Raw genomic sequence first — 17,863 nt, 5'->3', positions numbered from 1 at the left:
TCACCACACGGACTGCAGCGGTTCAAGGCGGCGGCTCACCACCACCTTCTCAAGGGCAATCAGGGATAGGCGATCAATGCCGGCCTTGCCAGCAGTGCCCACATCCCATGAACGAATAATAAAAAAAGTAGAATTCAAGAATGAGTACATTAGGATAGCATGAAGCAGTGTGCACATATCTTCTCCAATTTAATTTGCTGAATTCATTTATTTTGAGGATCTAGAATAGTTTTGTTTCATACTGCAATCTGGAGTGGACATCTTTGTTGAAAGTACTGTCCCAAGATCCATTAACATGGTCAGTATTTTGCAGTACTCTGAATAATGAGAGTCACTTTAGGGAGATTTTGTAATTGGAAAATCTTGCCAAGTTGAGCTGAATTTGCCCTGTTGGTATCACAGCAAGAAAGAGAACTGCCCCTAATTGCGTGGCATAAACAGCAGCATTGAAGCTACATTTTTGCAGTACATTGATGAGAATACTTGACAAAGGATTAGGTTTGAGAGTATGCAGTTACTTTAAAGAAAAGGATTAGAATTTCCCTTTTTAAGTAGTTATTTTGACATCTTGCCCCTTTATGTAACCTGCAGATTTCACGTTTAATGGATTTCTATCTTTATAGAAAATCCCTGAGGGACTCGTACACAGGACTCGGATGACAACAACAACAACTTGCATTTATATTGCACCTTTTAATGTAGAAAGACATCCCAAGGCGCTTAAAAATAGTACAGTATTGTATTAGCCAGCTGGAAATGAGGGGTGTGTGTGGGGAAGGAAGATTGTCCTTCCAATGTGGTCCACTAGACATTACAGACTATCATAATAGCTGACCTTTTTAAAACCTTTTAGGAGACTTTGTTGTTTAAACAGATTATACATTCTGATAGAAATGTTAAAAATGCTAACAATGTGGCAGGTTATAGTGGCCACTGGGCACAATCACAGAAATCATCTTGGGTAATGGCAACACTTCCATTCCAGCTCGATAAAATTGCTTCCTCCTTAGATCGTATAAATTCCAATTGCAGAATTTTAGTAAGTATGAAAGCTATGAGACAACTAAAAACAGAATTGCTTCACATGGAATCTACTTGATCTGTGGGACAGAACTTAACAATGAGTTCACTGGATAAGTCAGTGTCGGGGCGTATGATGGAATAAGTGCTGTTTTGTCAACTGGGTTAGGATTTTAGTCATTAATTCTCCCGTTTAGTCAAAAGTTAGGCAAGATGCCTGCTTGTGTTCACATGGCATAACAAATTATTGACATGTTGTTTTTGAAAGAATGGGTTTCCGTGAGGTGGTGAGAGTGCCAACATGAAATACCGTACATGACCTCATCCTCACAATCTACCTGTCGCAGATATGTCTGCCCACGATAGCATCGGTAGACGTGATCACTGCACAGTCCTTGTGAAAGTAAATTAGAATTGCATCGAATTTACAGCCCAGAAACAGGCCATTCGGCCCAACGGGTCCATGCTGCTGTTTATGCTCCACTCGAGCCTCCTCCCACCAATGTTCCCGCTAACTTTCTTTTTCGTGAGCGGTACATTATTACAGTATAGGATATTTATCTTCTATTTCAAAACAATATTCTACACTTTGGTAACTTTCATTTGTTTCCCCCCCCCTCCTCCCCGCCCCCATTTTTAAGTGTGGTTCTCCCCCCTGCCCCCCCCCCGCCCCCCAAACCTGCCTTCAGAACCCCACCGTTTCAAAAACTGACCTCCAGAAGGTCCAAATATTGAAGTCTGGTCTGACCTGGTCACTGCGCAGACCTCTGATTCTCCACCCCCTCCCCACCCCTCCAGCGAGGGGCTTCCACCGGTCGCTAAGTTAGCTCGTCGATGGCAATACAAGGGTTAATCCGTTACAAAGTGTGATTTTTTTAAAACATGCGCCACTTACATTTGAAACCTCAAGCGTATTAATCCAACTGATTCTAAGAATAGATAGGAGCAAGTCACAGAAGGTGCACAGAAAGGCTTAAATGTTTCCTTTCTCTTTATAAATAAAGGCACTATCCGAGAGTTTATTTTACATTATCATCCAGTATACAACATCTTTAGACCAGACAAAATAAATGAACGTGTGAATAATGGCTCAACTCTTTCCTTCCAAATACTGAATAGATTACATCTTGGCTGGTATAATCTGTAAACTCACAAAGGGCAGTTTGACAAATACGATTCTATTCAAATGCATTGCAGCAGATGTGTGACAGGATAAAGCAATAAATTATGAAACATTGCAACTGTGACAAATAGGCAAATTTCTGTTTTGATTCTCGCTTCTACTGTGAGGGCATCCTCTATCAAGTAATGTAGAACTACCTCTGTGCTAAGTGGGACAGACGAAGGACTCTAGCAGCCCAAAGCTGGACATTGAGGAGGTGCTGTGGGCCATCAGCCGCAGAGGAATTGTGTAATACCACAATTTTAACCCTGTGGCTTGGCACATCTCTGCTTGTTGATCACCTTCAAAACAGGAGACCATCCCCGGTTAAGTGCGGGTTGTAGAAGGACACATCAAGGCTAGTACCGGCCATGAATTAGAATAACTTAGTCAAGCGTAACAGGTGGTTGAACACCAGAAGCAGAGGGGTATTGACAAAAAACTTGCAAGGGATGTCAGAGAAAACAGTAAAAGACCCAATTAAAGGTTTTCTTAAATGAGCGGAAGTAGTTCTGTAAATTCAGCAGGTGTTTGTCGCAAGTTGTTAAATTTCTACCTAAACTTTTACACTGGATTGTATTTTGTGTTAATTTGATTCCATTCTCTGAAGAATGATTCAGTAAGCATTCTGAGATCTGGATGAATATTCCCAAAATGAAGACGAGTGGCCGTCTGGCTAAATCTACCTTTGGTGACCTGCTAGTTACACGCACCGCCTCTCACCGCTCCAAATAAGTACAGTAAAATTACCTCAAGTACAGTAACAGTGATGCAAGAGCAGCAACTGGTGCCCTGTTACCATGGAAACACTGCTGTCACAAGACTTCTCTTTCTGAATGTGGCCAAAATCTAAATTTCTAGGTTGATTGAGCAAGCTTGCCTGCTGGCGTGTGATAACCCTTTCTCACAGGTTGCATGGAGAAGCTCTTGGAGGCAGTAGTTGTTTTTTGAGTGGAACAGAAAGTGCCATGAGGCTTGACCGTGAAGGAAAAAATAACTACACAGGCAGGCATCTTGTTTCGAACTCCCCACGTCCTCCCTGTTCTGCTTTCACACTCTATGAGCTGGGGTAGGTGGCTTTTGCGAAATGCTGCATCTTCACAATTTCACTTGAAAGAAAGACTTGCATTTTTATAGCGCCTTTCATGACCACCGGATGTCCCAAAGTGCTTTACAGCCAATGAAGTACTTTTGGAGTGCAGTCACTGTTGTAATGTAGGAAGTGCAGCAGCCAATTTGCGCACAGCAAGCTCCCACAAACAGCAATGTGATAATGTTTTAGTGATGTCGGTTGAACGGTAAATATTGGCCAGGACACTGGGGAGAACTCCCCTGCTCCTCTTCGAAATAGTGCCCTGGGATCTTTTATATCCACCTAAGAGAGCAGATGGGGCCTCGGTTTAATGTCTTATCAGAAAGTAGGCACCTCCAACAGTGCAGCACTCCCTCAGCACTGGCACGGAGTGTCGGCCTAGATTTTGTGCTCGAGTCTCTGGAGTGGGACTCGAACCCACAACTTTGTGACTCAGAGGCATGAGTGCTACCCACTGACACGTGAATTGTGTGCTGCCAGGTTGTTTCTAACCAGCAGTTTTAATGATTAAACATAATTCGGTGGGACTGAGACTCGCAAATAACAATGCAGATATCCATGATTATGTGATGGTGTCACGGACTGCACCACCGTTTAGATTATTGCATAATCCTAAAGGTGTTCAAGGCAAATACTGTAGGCGTCTCGGTCACCTCCTGGCCAATGTTATGCTTTACAATTGATGGTTAGAAGCTTCCTATAACATTATGAAATTCTGCTCTAGTGATGTTCTGAACAGGGAATTCTTCCACAATTGTATGTGGGAGTTCCGTGCAGATCACTTGCTTCCAGGCTCCCCCTCACCAGTTGTTATAAAGCAGGATGACGAGGGCTGACTCAGACAGAACATCAAATGCACATATATTTCCCTTCATTATATTTTGGATTATGGGCTAGTTCAGTAACCCTGGTGATATGTTCCGTGCATTGGAAATTGAGGGCATACTTTAATTTGAGCAACTTAAAACACACTTCGGGTTGATGGAACAGTCTGATCGTGGATTCCTGGCAGATGTAGTGCATTATCGGCTTTATTACTGAGATTAATCGCTTCCTGTGACTGCTGACAATAATCTGAGATGACCTTGCATCTTAAAAGCTAAATAATGTTTTAATTACCTTTCACCACATAAAATGAAACCGGAATCACCCACCTTTGCCCACAGTTGACCATTAATTTGAACCTGTAGTATGTTACAATATTTGAGTCACAATATGGTTCTGATCAGTCATTAAGTCCATAGGTATCGCCTTTCCATTTAAGGTTTATTGCCCTCTAATTTTTTCCCTATCTTCTAATTTCCCTGGGCACTGCCCCTCCTGCAGCCAAGAGAACACAGAAGTGAGTTACTCTTTGGGCTTTTAAGCTATCTGCTGGGAGGGTGAATAGGAGCAGCTTGGGGATAACTCGTGCGTCTCCAGGTTTTCTCCATCCCCAAGAAAACTGGCTTAGAATGTAAAAGCAGTGATAATTGTCCATGATACTGTCAGGTCACCATCACAATATTAACCCCCCCCCCCCCCCCCTGGTTTTGGCTGTGGATTCAAGTCCCCACTCCAGAGACTTGAGCACCAATAATCCAGGCTGACACTCCCAGTGCTCGTGCTGAGGGAGTGCTGCACTGTCCGAGATGTCGTCTTTCAGGTGAGACGTTAAACCGAGGCCACGTCTCCTTTCTCGGGTGGATGTGAAAGATCCCATGGTGCTATTTTGAAGAAGAGCAGGGGAGTTCTCCCCGGTGTCCTGGGGCCAATATTTATCCCTCAACCAACATCACTAAACAGATGATCTGGTCATTATCACATTGCTGTTTGTGGGACCTTGCTGTGCGCAAATTGGTTGCCGTGTTTCCTACATTACATCAGTGACTACACTTCAAAAAGTACTTCATTGACTGTAAAGCGCTTTGAGACGTCTGGTGGTGGTGAAAGGCGCTATAGAAATGCAAGTTTTATTTGCTTTTAGAAAATGCTGTTTGTATTGTCTTGGTTCACTCCGTTAAGTACTGACATTTAGCGTGCGAGGTAACTCCCTGGGGAATTAATTTCTGTTAAAGTCTTGTGCTACGTACCCATATTTTTTCTGTGTATTTATGAAATCAATCTCAATTTCTACTTTTCCAAAAAAAAAATGCTCTCTTTACATTTCAAGTATTTCCAGTGGATTGAAAACACAAAACTGGATAACTGGGTCATGTGTTAGGTTAGCTTACTCACTTGGCAACTCTTGTACGTGGACTGAATGGAGGGTAGATGGCTGTGATAAAAGCCTCTCCTCCCTGCTGGTTCCAGTGATCCTATGTGGAAAGAATTTGAACCAGTTTCAATACAGTTCCTGATGGGTGCTGGTCCACATCAGAAACTGGCCACAAATTAGGACTAAATTCACTGAAACTTTACCTGGAGAAGCCAGAAGGATGATCAGTGTGGGAAATATAAAAATTGGGGATCAGTGCAGCAGCAGGCACACTTTTGAGTTTGAGAGGCGTTATTTAGGTAGAGTGGGGAGGGTTTTAGTGTTGATCTGCGAGCACTTGATGTTGACACTGGGTGCCCAAAATGGGGAAAAAAGCTATTCCATTCTGAGCGCTGACCTCTTACCTTGATGAATGCAACATAATTGGCTAACATGGCGGAAGGAGGGGAAACTCTGCACTACATAGTCCTGAGTGCTGAATGTGGAAGCAATGAAGCACATTGCAGAATTTGAAGATGTCCAATCCTACTCTTGCAGGTTTGGAGGGGAACCAGGGATGTTACCGTAGCAAGTCCTTGCCAATAAAATTCTGGTTGATCAATATGATTTTTTCTTTTCAGATTAAATTTTTTGTTGATGTTTAAGAACTGCATCAATACTTCAGATTTAGTTTTTCATTTTCTCTTTTGCAGCAGTCTGCCTCTGAAGAACCCGAGCCAAAGAAAGCACGGCTAGAGCACACACAGCCCCAAGATGAGCTGCCCGAGAAAGGCTTTGACAGAAAGGTACTGTATAAATGCAATCTACAGTACTGTCTCTTTTTTGGGGGGGGTGGGGGAGATTTCAACAGTTTGGAAATTATTTTGCTGGACCAATCATCTTTTTCTTTATTTTGAAAATTTGTAAATAAATATGCCGAGGGAAGAAAATCAGCCACTGTGGACTCGTGACTTGCGGAGCAGTGCGGCCTGCCCTGTGCCTGGAGGATCTGACTGTGGAATCGTCAGTACAATCAGCAAGGATTTGTCAATGTTTTTTAAACTGTCAGAAACCTGTAATTCATGAGGGTTGTTTTGTATACTCCAAGTGATCCTTAAACTAAGGCAGCCTTTATATTATCTCTGGAATTTCTCACATGCATAATTATTACTTTTCACTCAACTGAATTGTCATTGCACTGAACAGCACAAGTATTCACTCCTGCACAATATATTCGCACAGCCTTTACCAATATTAGAATTGCTAAGCTGTACAATTATCATATTACCATTTCAGTAAAATACTGTCATAACATTTGGTTCCAGAGTGAATTGCTGATAGACAGCTGTTACTTTTGGTGCGATGAGAGGTGTTTCTAGTTTAGTGTCGCAAAAGGACTGGTACCCTCGTAAAGGAATTGGTGGTTTAAAATGGTAATGGACTGCATTGATTTTATTCTGAATTTGTTGATTTTCTTTCCCCCCCCCTTTTTTATTGCAGACTGACTCCCAGCATGCCCTGACATTCCAGCACTGGTACCCAGTCATCAAACAAGAAGTGGCTCATCTGACGCAGCAACATGCTTCAGTTATCCATCCCAGGTATAGATCATATGGAACAGATTTACTCAGTACAAGCGGGCGCTGGAGAAGATGACTTATAAAACCTTAGTCGTTTTGCTTCCTTCTTCTGGAAATAGATGATGCAAAATTGTCTGCAGACGGAGTAATATACTCGTGCTGTAATAGTTATAGCAGTGGACCCAGTTCTGACACAGGCTCATTGACCTGAAACGTTAACTCTCTTTCTCTCTCTCCACAGATGCTGCCTGACCTGCTGAGTATTTCCAGCATTTTCTGTTTTTATTTCAGATTTCCAGCATCCGCAGTATTTTGCTTTTGACCCACCTAATCTGTTGCCATTTTACAATCAGCAATTTATATTTATTGTGAACCTCGATGTCTTATTTTCTTAAATGTGCGCGCCTGAATTCGGCAAGCTTGCATGTTTTTTTCTGAGGAGCTTAACATTTTACCTTCATTACTTCCTGAAAATAATTTGTATAGGGAAATGTTCAACCCTGATTTTAGTTCGCCTTACTACCTAATTTTAATGTGGTCAAAAATCTTTCACTTCCATCTGGGGTTCTATAAATGAAATTCACGCCCAATTGATGCAATGGAGTAAAAATTTAAGTGAGCTTGTTGGTTCTGTTCTTGTTCTGAACTATTTTGCTGTGGAGACAATTAAGAGCTGGAGATGGAGATAGTTGCACTTGGATCCCACCCAGTGGCTGATGTCTGAATGACATTGGTGAAGGCGCAGTGTGTTAATGGGGAGGCAAAATGGAGCATAACCCAGAAAAAAATCAATTCTATTGTAACAATTATTTCAACAAAATGTTAATTATCGCACTTTCATTGTTGTGCTATATTCATTATAATGGCTGTTAGTTATAATAAGATCCAAAGATGATGTTTTATATTGAAGATATTATAGAGTGGGAACTTTTAAAGACATTTTTCAAGAAGAAAATCGAGCTGAAACGCAAGAACATGAGCTGCTTCAGTTCCAGGTTCTGTTGCACCGTTTTCACATTCACTGGCACGAGCACAGCGTCCATAAGTGGCTTTCCTGAAGAGTGCCAGGATCAGTGGATTTACAATGATCCTAATTCCAGTACAGCCGCATAGTCTCGTCCTGCATTCCCACACTCACTTCAGATAGACTGAAAATATTGCACACCGACCATACATTCGACCGATTAAAACAAAATTGGGTAGAAAAGAAAGACTTGCATTTATACAACGCCTTTCATGACCACTGGATGTCCCAAAGTGCTTTACGGCTAATGAAGTACATTTGAAGTGTGGTCACTGTTGTAATGTGGGAAACGTAGCAGCCAATTTGCGCACAGCAAGCTCCCACAAACAGCAATGTGATAATGACCAGATAATCTGTTTTTGTGATGTTGATTGAGGGATAAATATCGGCCCCAGGACACCGGGGAGAACTCCCCTGCTCCTCTTCAAAATCGTGCCATGGGATCTTTTAAGTCCATCTGATAAACTGATGCCCCGTCTGCCCTAATGTCTCATCCGAAAGACGGCACCTCCGACAGTGCAGCACTGCCTCAGTACTGCACTGGGAGTGTCAGCCTAGATGTTTGTGCTCAAGTCTCTGGAGTGGGACTTGAACCCACAACCTTTTGACTCAGAAGCGAGAGTGCTACCCACTGAGCCACGGCTGACACTAGAATTGTTAAAACGCTGTGGGGTAGATTTTCAACTCGCTGCCCGGGTGTAAACCTGGCGCAGTGGGTCAGCCCCCCATTCTAGAAACCATTTTGAGTTTCATTCTAGATATAAAGATCGGGTGGTTTCTGGAACAGGCAGCTGATCCACAACACCAGTTTTACACCTGGGTGGCCAGTTGAAAATCGACCTAGTGGGTTAATCCAAAAGTAGAGAGTAGCTCAGCTGGAATTTATAACATACCGTGCATCAATGCTCTCTCCAGTAGTTCGAATCCTGGGAATTGGCTCAGTGAATGTTAACAGTCGTGTCTTCATGTGCTCCTAGGTCATAGAATGTTAGGTTGAGCCATATCTCTTGGCTGGAGAATTTAAACTGTGTGGCTACATGCTCACAAGAGATCTTTTGTCTGAACAGCCTTCAGCAAGAACCAAGGAATCTGCAAACTGATTCTGCTTTTATCTGCTTATTTTCTTTGAAGAAGGAAAGCGGATGATTTTCAAAGATATTACCATACAAAATAAAATGGGTTAACACTTCACAGCTTTAGGATATTTTGTGGCAACGTCCATGGACACCAGCCAGCTAATTTGAACACTCGCCCAACAGTAAAACTACATCGAAGTCTGATGGGGCACAACATCAGCAGTCCTGGATTGAATGCCTGGGACCAATTTGCAGGATTGCATCCAATGAACTCCTGCAAAACACAGGTCCTCCCAAGTGCATTAAACATGTTAACCTAAATCACTAAAGTAGCTTCCCAAGGACAAATGCAGGTGACCCCTCCTTTGAGGTAAAGAAAACAATCACCTAATTTTAACCAAGGTTTGGCAGAATACGTAAAACAGCAGCAGCATCTTGCATTTAAATAGCGCCTTTAACGTAGTAAAACGTTCCAAGGCACTTCACAGGAGCAATTATCAAAAATGTTTGACACCGAGCCGCATTAGGACGGGTGCACAAATTTCACAATATGTGATCCAAGTGTGTGTGTGATTTTTACTAAAACTGTGTTTTGAAATTCTGCAGCTGTCTCCTGTATATGTACGATAAAGTGATCGCTCCAAACGTCTCATTGGCTCCACCTTTACAACGATGTAGAGATGCCACGAAGTCGGTGAATAAGGAATCTGTGATGAGCCCATCAGCAGCCTTGGAAGAGGAGGTGAAACATCAGCGGGATAACATGAATAAGAAGCTGATTTCCTGTTTTGCATTGTCTCCGGAGGAGGAAGGAAATCACATTCCAGTTGCAGATTCCTACAGTCTATGTGAGTTGAGCATGTTGCATGGCGTTTAGACAGTACAGTATGTCCTGCAGGGAAAACTATTTTAACTTGGTTTTTGAGTATCATATGGATGCTATAATTTTCAGGACCTTTTATAACATAGGGGCGTAAACCTTTGGTTCTGAGAACTTGTGCTTGGCTTGTTTGACAATATCTTAAAAAAATAAAATGGATTTCAAATTGTTTTTGTCATTTAATACTTTCCGCAATGTAATCTTAAACCAAATGCATCACAAGAAGTCAGGCAGGAAGTTTCACATCGGATATTATTAGAAAAAATGAGAGCACATGGAACTGGAGGTAACCTAGTGTGAAGGGTTGGTAATTGTTTGGGAGGCAGGAGAAGGGGATAAAGGTTTCATTCTCTGATTGCAAGGATGTCACAAGTGGTGTTCCCCAGGGATCTGTACTGGATCCTCAGCTTGCCACCACATAGATTAGCAGCTTGGATGAAGGAATAGAGAGTTGTATGTCCAAGTTTGCAGATGACACCAGGTTAGGAGGTGCAGTAAGTTTTGTAAATTTGAGGAGGAAGTTACAAAGGGACATAGACAGACTAACTGACTAGGCAAAGCTGTGGAAGATGGAGTTCAATGTAGGGAAGTGTGACGCCATCCACCCATCCACTTGGACCTGAGAAAGACAAATCAGGATATTTTCTTAATGGTGAGAGATTAGGAGGAGCAAAGAGATTTAGGTGTCCATGTACCTTAATCACTAAAATCTAGTGCACAGATACGAAAAGTAATCAAAAAGGCTAATGGAATGTTGGCCTTAACTCAAGGTGGTTGGAATTCAAAAGTGAGGAAGTGATGCTCCAGTTGTGCAGAAACTTGGTCAGACCCCAACTGGAGGACTGCGTTCAGTTACGGGCACTGAGCTTCAGGAAAGATATTTCAAACCTTGAAAGTGCCGATGTGCCAGAATGATACCAGGGCTTAAAGAGTTAAATGATGATTACAGGTTGTGTAAACTTGGTTTGTATTCCCTTGAGTTTAGAAGGTTGAGAAGTGATCTAATTGAAGTATTTAAAATGATTAAGGAATTCGATAGGGTAGATAAAGAGAAACTATTTCCTCTGGTGGGAGAATCCAGAACAAGGGGGCATGATTGTAAAATTAGGACATTCAGGAGTGAAATCAGGAAGCACTTTTCACACAAAGGAAGGTGGAAATCTGGAACTCTCCCCAAGCAGGGTTTGGGTTAGGCCATGATCTAATTGAATGGCAGAACAGACTTGAGGGGCTGAATGGCCTCCTCCTGTTCCTACGATGAAACAAATTATAATTTGAATCTTTTTATTATGTTCTCAGATTGTTACCAAATTTTCCATTTGTTTTAATGGTGACTTAATTTACAATCAGTGTCCTTTAAAGCTGCTTGCTTGAGATCTCGAATGTGCAACTTGGAGCTTTAATTTCTATTTTAATATGCTACTGTAAGTAATAAATTCTGTGGTCCCTTTTTCTATTGCCCTTTAAATGTAATTTCTTGATAAGTGTGATTAAGAGTAGCTGGGTAAAGAAAGGCTTAATATTGAAGTTCTTGTTTCTTTACCGCCTTCATAGGTTACCGAGCCTCAGAGTCGTCTTCTGCAAATGTAGAGGAATACATCAAATCTGAATATGTCAGCGACAAAAATAAACAGGAATTGAATAACAATACATCAAGTATGGATAGAGAGACTGGGAACTCACCTCTACGCGTTGGAATGAGTACAGAGGAAGAGAATGAAAAAATAGTGGAACAGATCATGAAAACGTACTGTAAACAGCAGGAGAAGCTGAATACCACAATTCAGCAGAAGAAACATCTGCAAATGGTAAAGAAGCGATACTTTAACTATTTACACCTGCAGATTGATGTATTGCTGCAGCTGACAATAGATAAAAGGCACCAGACTTGGGAGAGCGAGCTTATAGAAAAAAAAACATGGTGTTTTGGGCAGCAGCAAGCCTGAGCTCGCACCTTCTGCTGCCACTGGGCGCTGTATTGTTCTGTGAAAGAAATGCTGGAAATACGTAGCAGGTCCGTCAGCATTTTTAAAAAGAGAAGACAGATTAATATTTTGGCGTGGATCTTTCACCAGTCTACACCTGAAAATAAACCTGCCTTTTCTCTTTACAGATATTGACAGGGCTGTGAGTTTCCAGCATTTAGTTTGTCTTCAAACCATCATGTTTTTTCTAAATGCAGTGCCAAAGTCACAATACTGAAATAAAAAGTACATCATATCCCAAAAGGAAGGGATAAGTCTAGGGGGATTGTTCTTTGTACTCTTCTGTTGTCTAATAAAGAACAAAAGTACAAAGATATTTACATTCAAGCATCAGCCTTGGCTGAGTGGTAGCACTCTTGCCTCTGAGCCAGAGGATTATGTGCTCAAACCCCACTCCAAAGACATAATTGACAAACATGTCAGTGCAGTGCTGAGGGAGTGCTGCACTGTTGGAGGTGCCGTCTTTCAGAAGAGATGTTAAACCGAGGTCCCGTCTGCCCTCTCGGGTGGACAAAAATAATTCTATGACGCTAATGGAAGAAGAGCAAGAGTCCTCCCAGTGTCCTGGCCAATATTTATCCCTCAACCGGCATCATTGAGGTCGTTTATCTGGTCATTTATCATCTTGTTGTTTGTGGGAGCTTGCTGTGCACAAATTGGCTGCAGCATTTGCTTACATTACAACAGTGACTACACTTCAAAAATATTTAATTGGCTATAAAGTGCTTTGGGACTTTCTCTCCGTCTCCCTCGCCGCCGTCCCTCCGTCTGCCCCTCTCTCCCTCTCCCTCCCCGTCAAATGTCTTGTCCACTCTGTCAGAATTGATTGCAGTTGGACACAACGTTCCCTTTAAGCTGTGCGGCCGTGCAGCGCTCCAGGGGACCCTCGCAGCCGGTGAGCTGACTTTTAAAAAGGGAAAGCGCGCATTCGCGGAATTTTGAATGACCCGCACAGTCCGAATAAAGGGGCCGCGCGGGCCAAAAAGAAAATGAGGGAACATTGGTTGGGCAGTGACGTTTGGGTCTGGGAGCCAGTCCTGAGTTCCCCATGCTAGTAACTTGCTGTTTTAAACAGAAAGTACTGTCACTGGACATTAGTTCTATTTTAAACAGTTTAGTATGATATTACACTAGTTAGTCAATTATATCAGCTTTACAATTTGCCAGTGTGAAAAATGAGACCCCTGAGTTAACTGTTGTATCAGAAGTAGAAAGTAGCCCCTGTGCCACGACAATTTGTTTAAAAAGATAACAATGAAGGTAAGCATCATTTGCCCCATGTTTCTGAATTCTTTAGATCGGTTTGGAGACCGTCGCCCGTTTAATATGTATTTCAGTATCAATAATTTCACACCTGTCTTTTTTAAATTCATTTATGGGATGTGGACATCACTGGCAAGGCCAGCATTTATTGCCCATCCCTAAACGAGAACATACATGTTCGGTGGGTGACGGTCTTATAAAAATGATCGTGTCAAATTTTTTGTCTTCTAACGCTCCTGTGAAGTGCTTTGGGATGTTTTACTATGTTAAAAGCGCTATATAAATAAATACAAGTTGTTGTTGTACTGAAGCTATTTTTCTAAAATGAAGTAACTACAAATCCCCATTTTCCCCCTCAGTTTTCAGCAGTAATAACTTTTAAACTATTTATAAAATTAGACCTTTAACCAACAACAACTTGTATTTATAAAGCGCCTTTAACGTAGTATAGCATCTCGAGGTGCTTCATAGGCGTGTTATCAGACAAAAATATGACACCACGTGCATAATAATGTATTTTGTGATTTACTGGCCAGAATTTGTGGCCGGGATTTTCCTTTTCTGTGTACACCAGCCCATGATTTTCCGCCCATTCACTTTAAAAGGTGGGAAATCACAGACTGGAGAGTGCAGAAGTAGAAAACCTGGTCCATGTGACCAAATCTATCAGGAGCACGAGTTAAGTCTTCGCTTCTTCTCTGTTCAGGAGGTGGAATTATTGCAAGCCACGAAGCGGATGAAACTCAAGGAACTGACGGAGGAGAAGCTGGGGCTGCAGCAAGAGCTGGATTCCCTGCAGTCTGAGCATGCTCAGAGAATGAACGCAGTCTGCGATGAACAGGCAGAGTTAGAGTGGCGACTGGAGCACCTGAAGCAGGGCTGTTTGTGTGATCATACAACAGAGAGGAGCCAAGAGGCTGAGTACACTGCACAGGTACCTGTTTGCTGAATGTGTCGCCTACAATAGAAATAAAAAGAAACCAGAACACGTTAATCCACAATTCAACAAAAGAAATATACAGGCATTCGCAGCTGAAGATGACCTGTTTGTGTAGCACATTGGCTAGGGGGAATTTCTAAATTTGTAGGAGCAAATGCAGGCTCCACTGTACCTGGAAGTTGTCTGTGAATTCTCCGATACATTCAGGTTCTGTATAGCAATACAAGTTACAATAATTCTGGTCATTACACCATAAAGGGGCGACGTAGTATGAGAGTATCGGGTGATTTTATAAGTCTGCATTGCACTGCAGGTGGGGAACACTTAATTTTAACTGTTGCAAGTTCATGGGCAGCGTGCGGCTGAATTTCTGGTTGAGGCAAAAACTATGGCCCGTAATTTGCAGTCAGTGGCGAAGCAAAGGCACTCACTGCTGGCCCCAAAGAAAGTGGCCCTCCAACAGCTCGCGATCTCAGCGACGAGAAGTTTGTCCTTTTCGAGATTCAATTGATTGCTGTGCTGGGAATCGGGGATTTGCAGCGAAAAGCTGCTGTGACGTCAACAAGCTGCCTAAGTAACCAATCACATTGAAGAATTCTCAGACAGGAAACGAGAAGCTGCTTTTATCCTGACTTTTTTAAAAAAAACTTTAGAGAGCGAAATAAAGATCGGGACTTTCACATGGGGACAAGATTGAAGCTGAAATATCAGGAACAAACTTTAAAAAAAAAAGTTCAAGTTTAAATTTAAAATTTTTTTTATCATAAAAAGAAAAAGAAAAGAAAGACTTGCATTTATATAGCATCTTTCACAACCACCGAACTTCCCAAAGCGCTTTACAGCCAATGAAGTACTTTTTGAAGTGTAGTCACTGTTGTAATGTAGGTAATGGAGAAACTTGACACTCCACAAATATAAAAACTGTTTTTCAGGATCAGGACATTTTTTTACCAGTCTATATGCTGTTAAAACCCCCAGTTACACCTATTCCCAACAAGGTTTAACACTGAATTGGGTATTTAACAGTGACATTACCATGGAAAAGCCCAAGTTTTCCTCCGTTTCACTGATTACACTGATTGCCGGCTATGGTGGGGGGGGGGGGAAAGGGTCCACAGCACAGTCCGTGTCGGAGCAGTAAATGACTGACCACAACTTCAGGATTTCTGCGTTGGGATGCTCATGCGCTAAATCCTGAAGTTGCGGTCAGTTTCAGAGGGGTAATGATGAACGCTGGTAGTTCGCTGTCAATACCCACCGCAAATTCCGGGCCAGTGTCAACACTCAAGGTTAGAGTGGGTAAGTCGATGAAGGAAAAGAGAATAATGGGATATGGGAACAGGGTGTACAAACGTGATTCGGACGGTTTGCTCACATGGCTGGTAGGCACTAGCACGACTGGTTGGGCCGAGTGACCTGTTTCTATGTTGTAACTTCTGTGCATTTTTATGTATTTCTGATATACATTGCTGGTGGGCGAGGCTCCCAGCTGGCAGTGTGGACGTGTAAAGCTATTCAATTGCTCTCAACATGTTAAACCTCTAGTGTAAAGTGTCCGGACACCATCAACTGCAAGGAAAGGGTCAGCTTTCATGAGTATGCTCATGTGTGTGCAGCTCTGCTTTTCTGCCACTTCTCTTGATTCCTCAGAGTGAGACTTATGGATGAGGATTTTGAAATTAATGCATTGGGGGAATTAAAGTGCTGCTGAAAGTCAGTGACGAAATGGGCGAGGGAGAGACTAGTGCAAGACAAGACACAAGTGGCAGAGTTTTGGATAAGTTGGAATTATGGAGGGAAGCCAGCAAAGAAGGATAAGACAGGTTTATGGGTTATCGCACCAGGTGGAGGAAGTCGATGGTTCAGAGACAGAAACAAGTAACCACGATCAATGACCGTTTGTGGGGTTTAAGTGTTGGCCGTGGCTCAGTGGGTAGTACCAGAAAGTGTGTTCAGGTCCTGCTCCAGAGACTCCAGCTGACACTCCAGTGCAATATTGAGGGAGTGCTGCACTGTCGGAGGTGCCGTCTTTCGGATAAGATGTTAAACACGTCTGCCCTCTCAGGTGGACGTAAAAGATCCCATGGCACTATTCCGAAGAAGAGCAGGGGAGTTCTTCCCGGTGTCCGGCCCAATATTTGTACCTAACCAACATCACTAAAAACAGATGATCTGGTCATTATCACATTGCTGTTTGTGGAAGCTTGCTGTATTAGAGTTCATAGAGTTCATAGAGTTTTACAACACAGAAAGAGGCCCTTCGGCCCATCGTGTCCGCGCCGGCCATCAAGTCCTGTCTATTCTAATCCCATTTTCCAGCACTTGGTCCGTAGCCTTGTATGTTATGGCGTTTCAAGTGCTCATCTAAATGCTTCTTGAATGTTGTGAGGGTTCCTGCCTCTACCACCCTTTCAGGCAGTGAGTTCCAGATTCCAACCACCCTCTGGGTGAAAAAGTTTTTCCTCAAATCCCCTCTAAACCTCCTGCCCCTTACCTTGAAACAATGCCCCCTGGTTATTGACTCCTCTACTAAGGAGAAAAGTTCCTTTCTATCGACCCTATCTATGCCCCTCATAATTTTGTACACCTCAATCAGGTCCCCCCTCAGCCTTCTCTGCTCTAAGGAAAACAAACCCAGCCTGTCCAGTCTCTCTTCATAGCTGAAGCGCTCCAGCCCAGGTAACATCCTGGTGAATCTCCTCTGCACCCTCTCCAATGCAATCACATCCTTCCTATAGTGTGGCGGCCAGAACTGCACACAGTATTCCAGCTGTGGCCTAACTGTATTTTGTACAGCTCCATCATAACCTCCCTGCTCTTATATTCTATGCCTCGGCTAATGAAGGCAAGTATCCCATATGCCTTTTTAACCACCTTATCTACCTGTGCTGCTGCCTTCAGGGATCTATGTACATGCACACCAAAGTCCCTCTGATCCTCTGTCCTTCCTAGGGTCCTACCATTCATTGTGTATTCCCTTGCCTTGTTAGTCCTCCCAAAATGCATCACCTCACACTTTTCAGGGTTAAATTCCATTTGCCACTGTTCTGCCCATGTGACCAACCCGTCTATATTGTCCTGTAGCCTGAGGCTTCCCTCCTCTTTACCACCCCACCAATTTTCGTGTCATCTGCGAACTTACTGATCATACCTCCTACATTCATATCTAAATCATTAATGTACACTACAAACAGCAAAGGACCCAGCACCGATCCCTGCGGTACACCACTGGACACAGGCTTCCAGTCACAAAAACAACCTTCGACCATCACCCTCTGCCTCCTGCCACTAAGCCAATTTTGGATCCAATGTGCCAAGTTGCCCTGGATCCCATGGGCTCTTACCTTCTTGACCAGTCTCCCATGCGGGACTTTGTCAAAAGCCTTACTGAAGTCCATGTAGACCACATCAACTGCGCTACCCTCATCCACACACCTAGTCACCCCCTCGAAAAATTCAATCAAATTGGTCAGACATGATCTCCCCCTGACAAAGCCATGCTGACTATCCTTGATTAATCCTTGCCTCTCCAAGTGGAGACTAATTCTGTCCCTCAGAATTTTTTCCAATAATTTCCCTACCACTGATGTTAGGCTCACTGGCCTGTAATTCCCTGGTTTATCCCTACTACCCTTCTTGAATAATGGTACTACGTTAGCTGTTC

The 17,863-nt window shown here is 42.9% G+C and overlaps 1 protein-coding gene across 2 annotated transcripts in view; it reads left to right on the top strand.

Moving 5' to 3' along the window:
* Positions 1 to 17,863, top strand: part of LOC147115408 (ski-like protein) — a 75,476-nt gene that overhangs the window by 46,163 nt on the left and 11,450 nt on the right. The window contains exons 2-6 of one of the 2 annotated variants that reach the window (XM_085989657.1): positions 6,168 to 6,257; positions 6,952 to 7,052; positions 9,738 to 9,979; positions 11,566 to 11,819; positions 13,966 to 14,193. In XM_085989657.1, coding sequence (XP_085845783.1) covers positions 6,168 to 6,257; positions 6,952 to 7,052; positions 9,738 to 9,979; positions 11,566 to 11,819; positions 13,966 to 14,193 — 915 coding nt within the window. Of the gene's footprint in view, positions 1 to 6,164; positions 6,258 to 6,951; positions 7,053 to 9,737; positions 9,980 to 11,565; positions 11,820 to 13,965; positions 14,194 to 17,863 lie in introns of both variants that reach the window. The other variant, XM_085989656.1, reaches the window with a different exon arrangement.

Source organism: Somniosus microcephalus, chromosome 6, assembly GCF_052327205.1.
Source record: "Somniosus microcephalus isolate GS21.2 chromosome 6, FLI_Smic_1.0, whole genome shotgun sequence".
Lineage (NCBI taxonomy): Eukaryota > Metazoa > Chordata > Chondrichthyes > Squaliformes > Somniosidae > Somniosus > Somniosus microcephalus.
The sequence above is the reverse complement of the archived record's forward strand: the minus strand, read 5'-3'. Positions and strand labels throughout refer to the sequence as shown.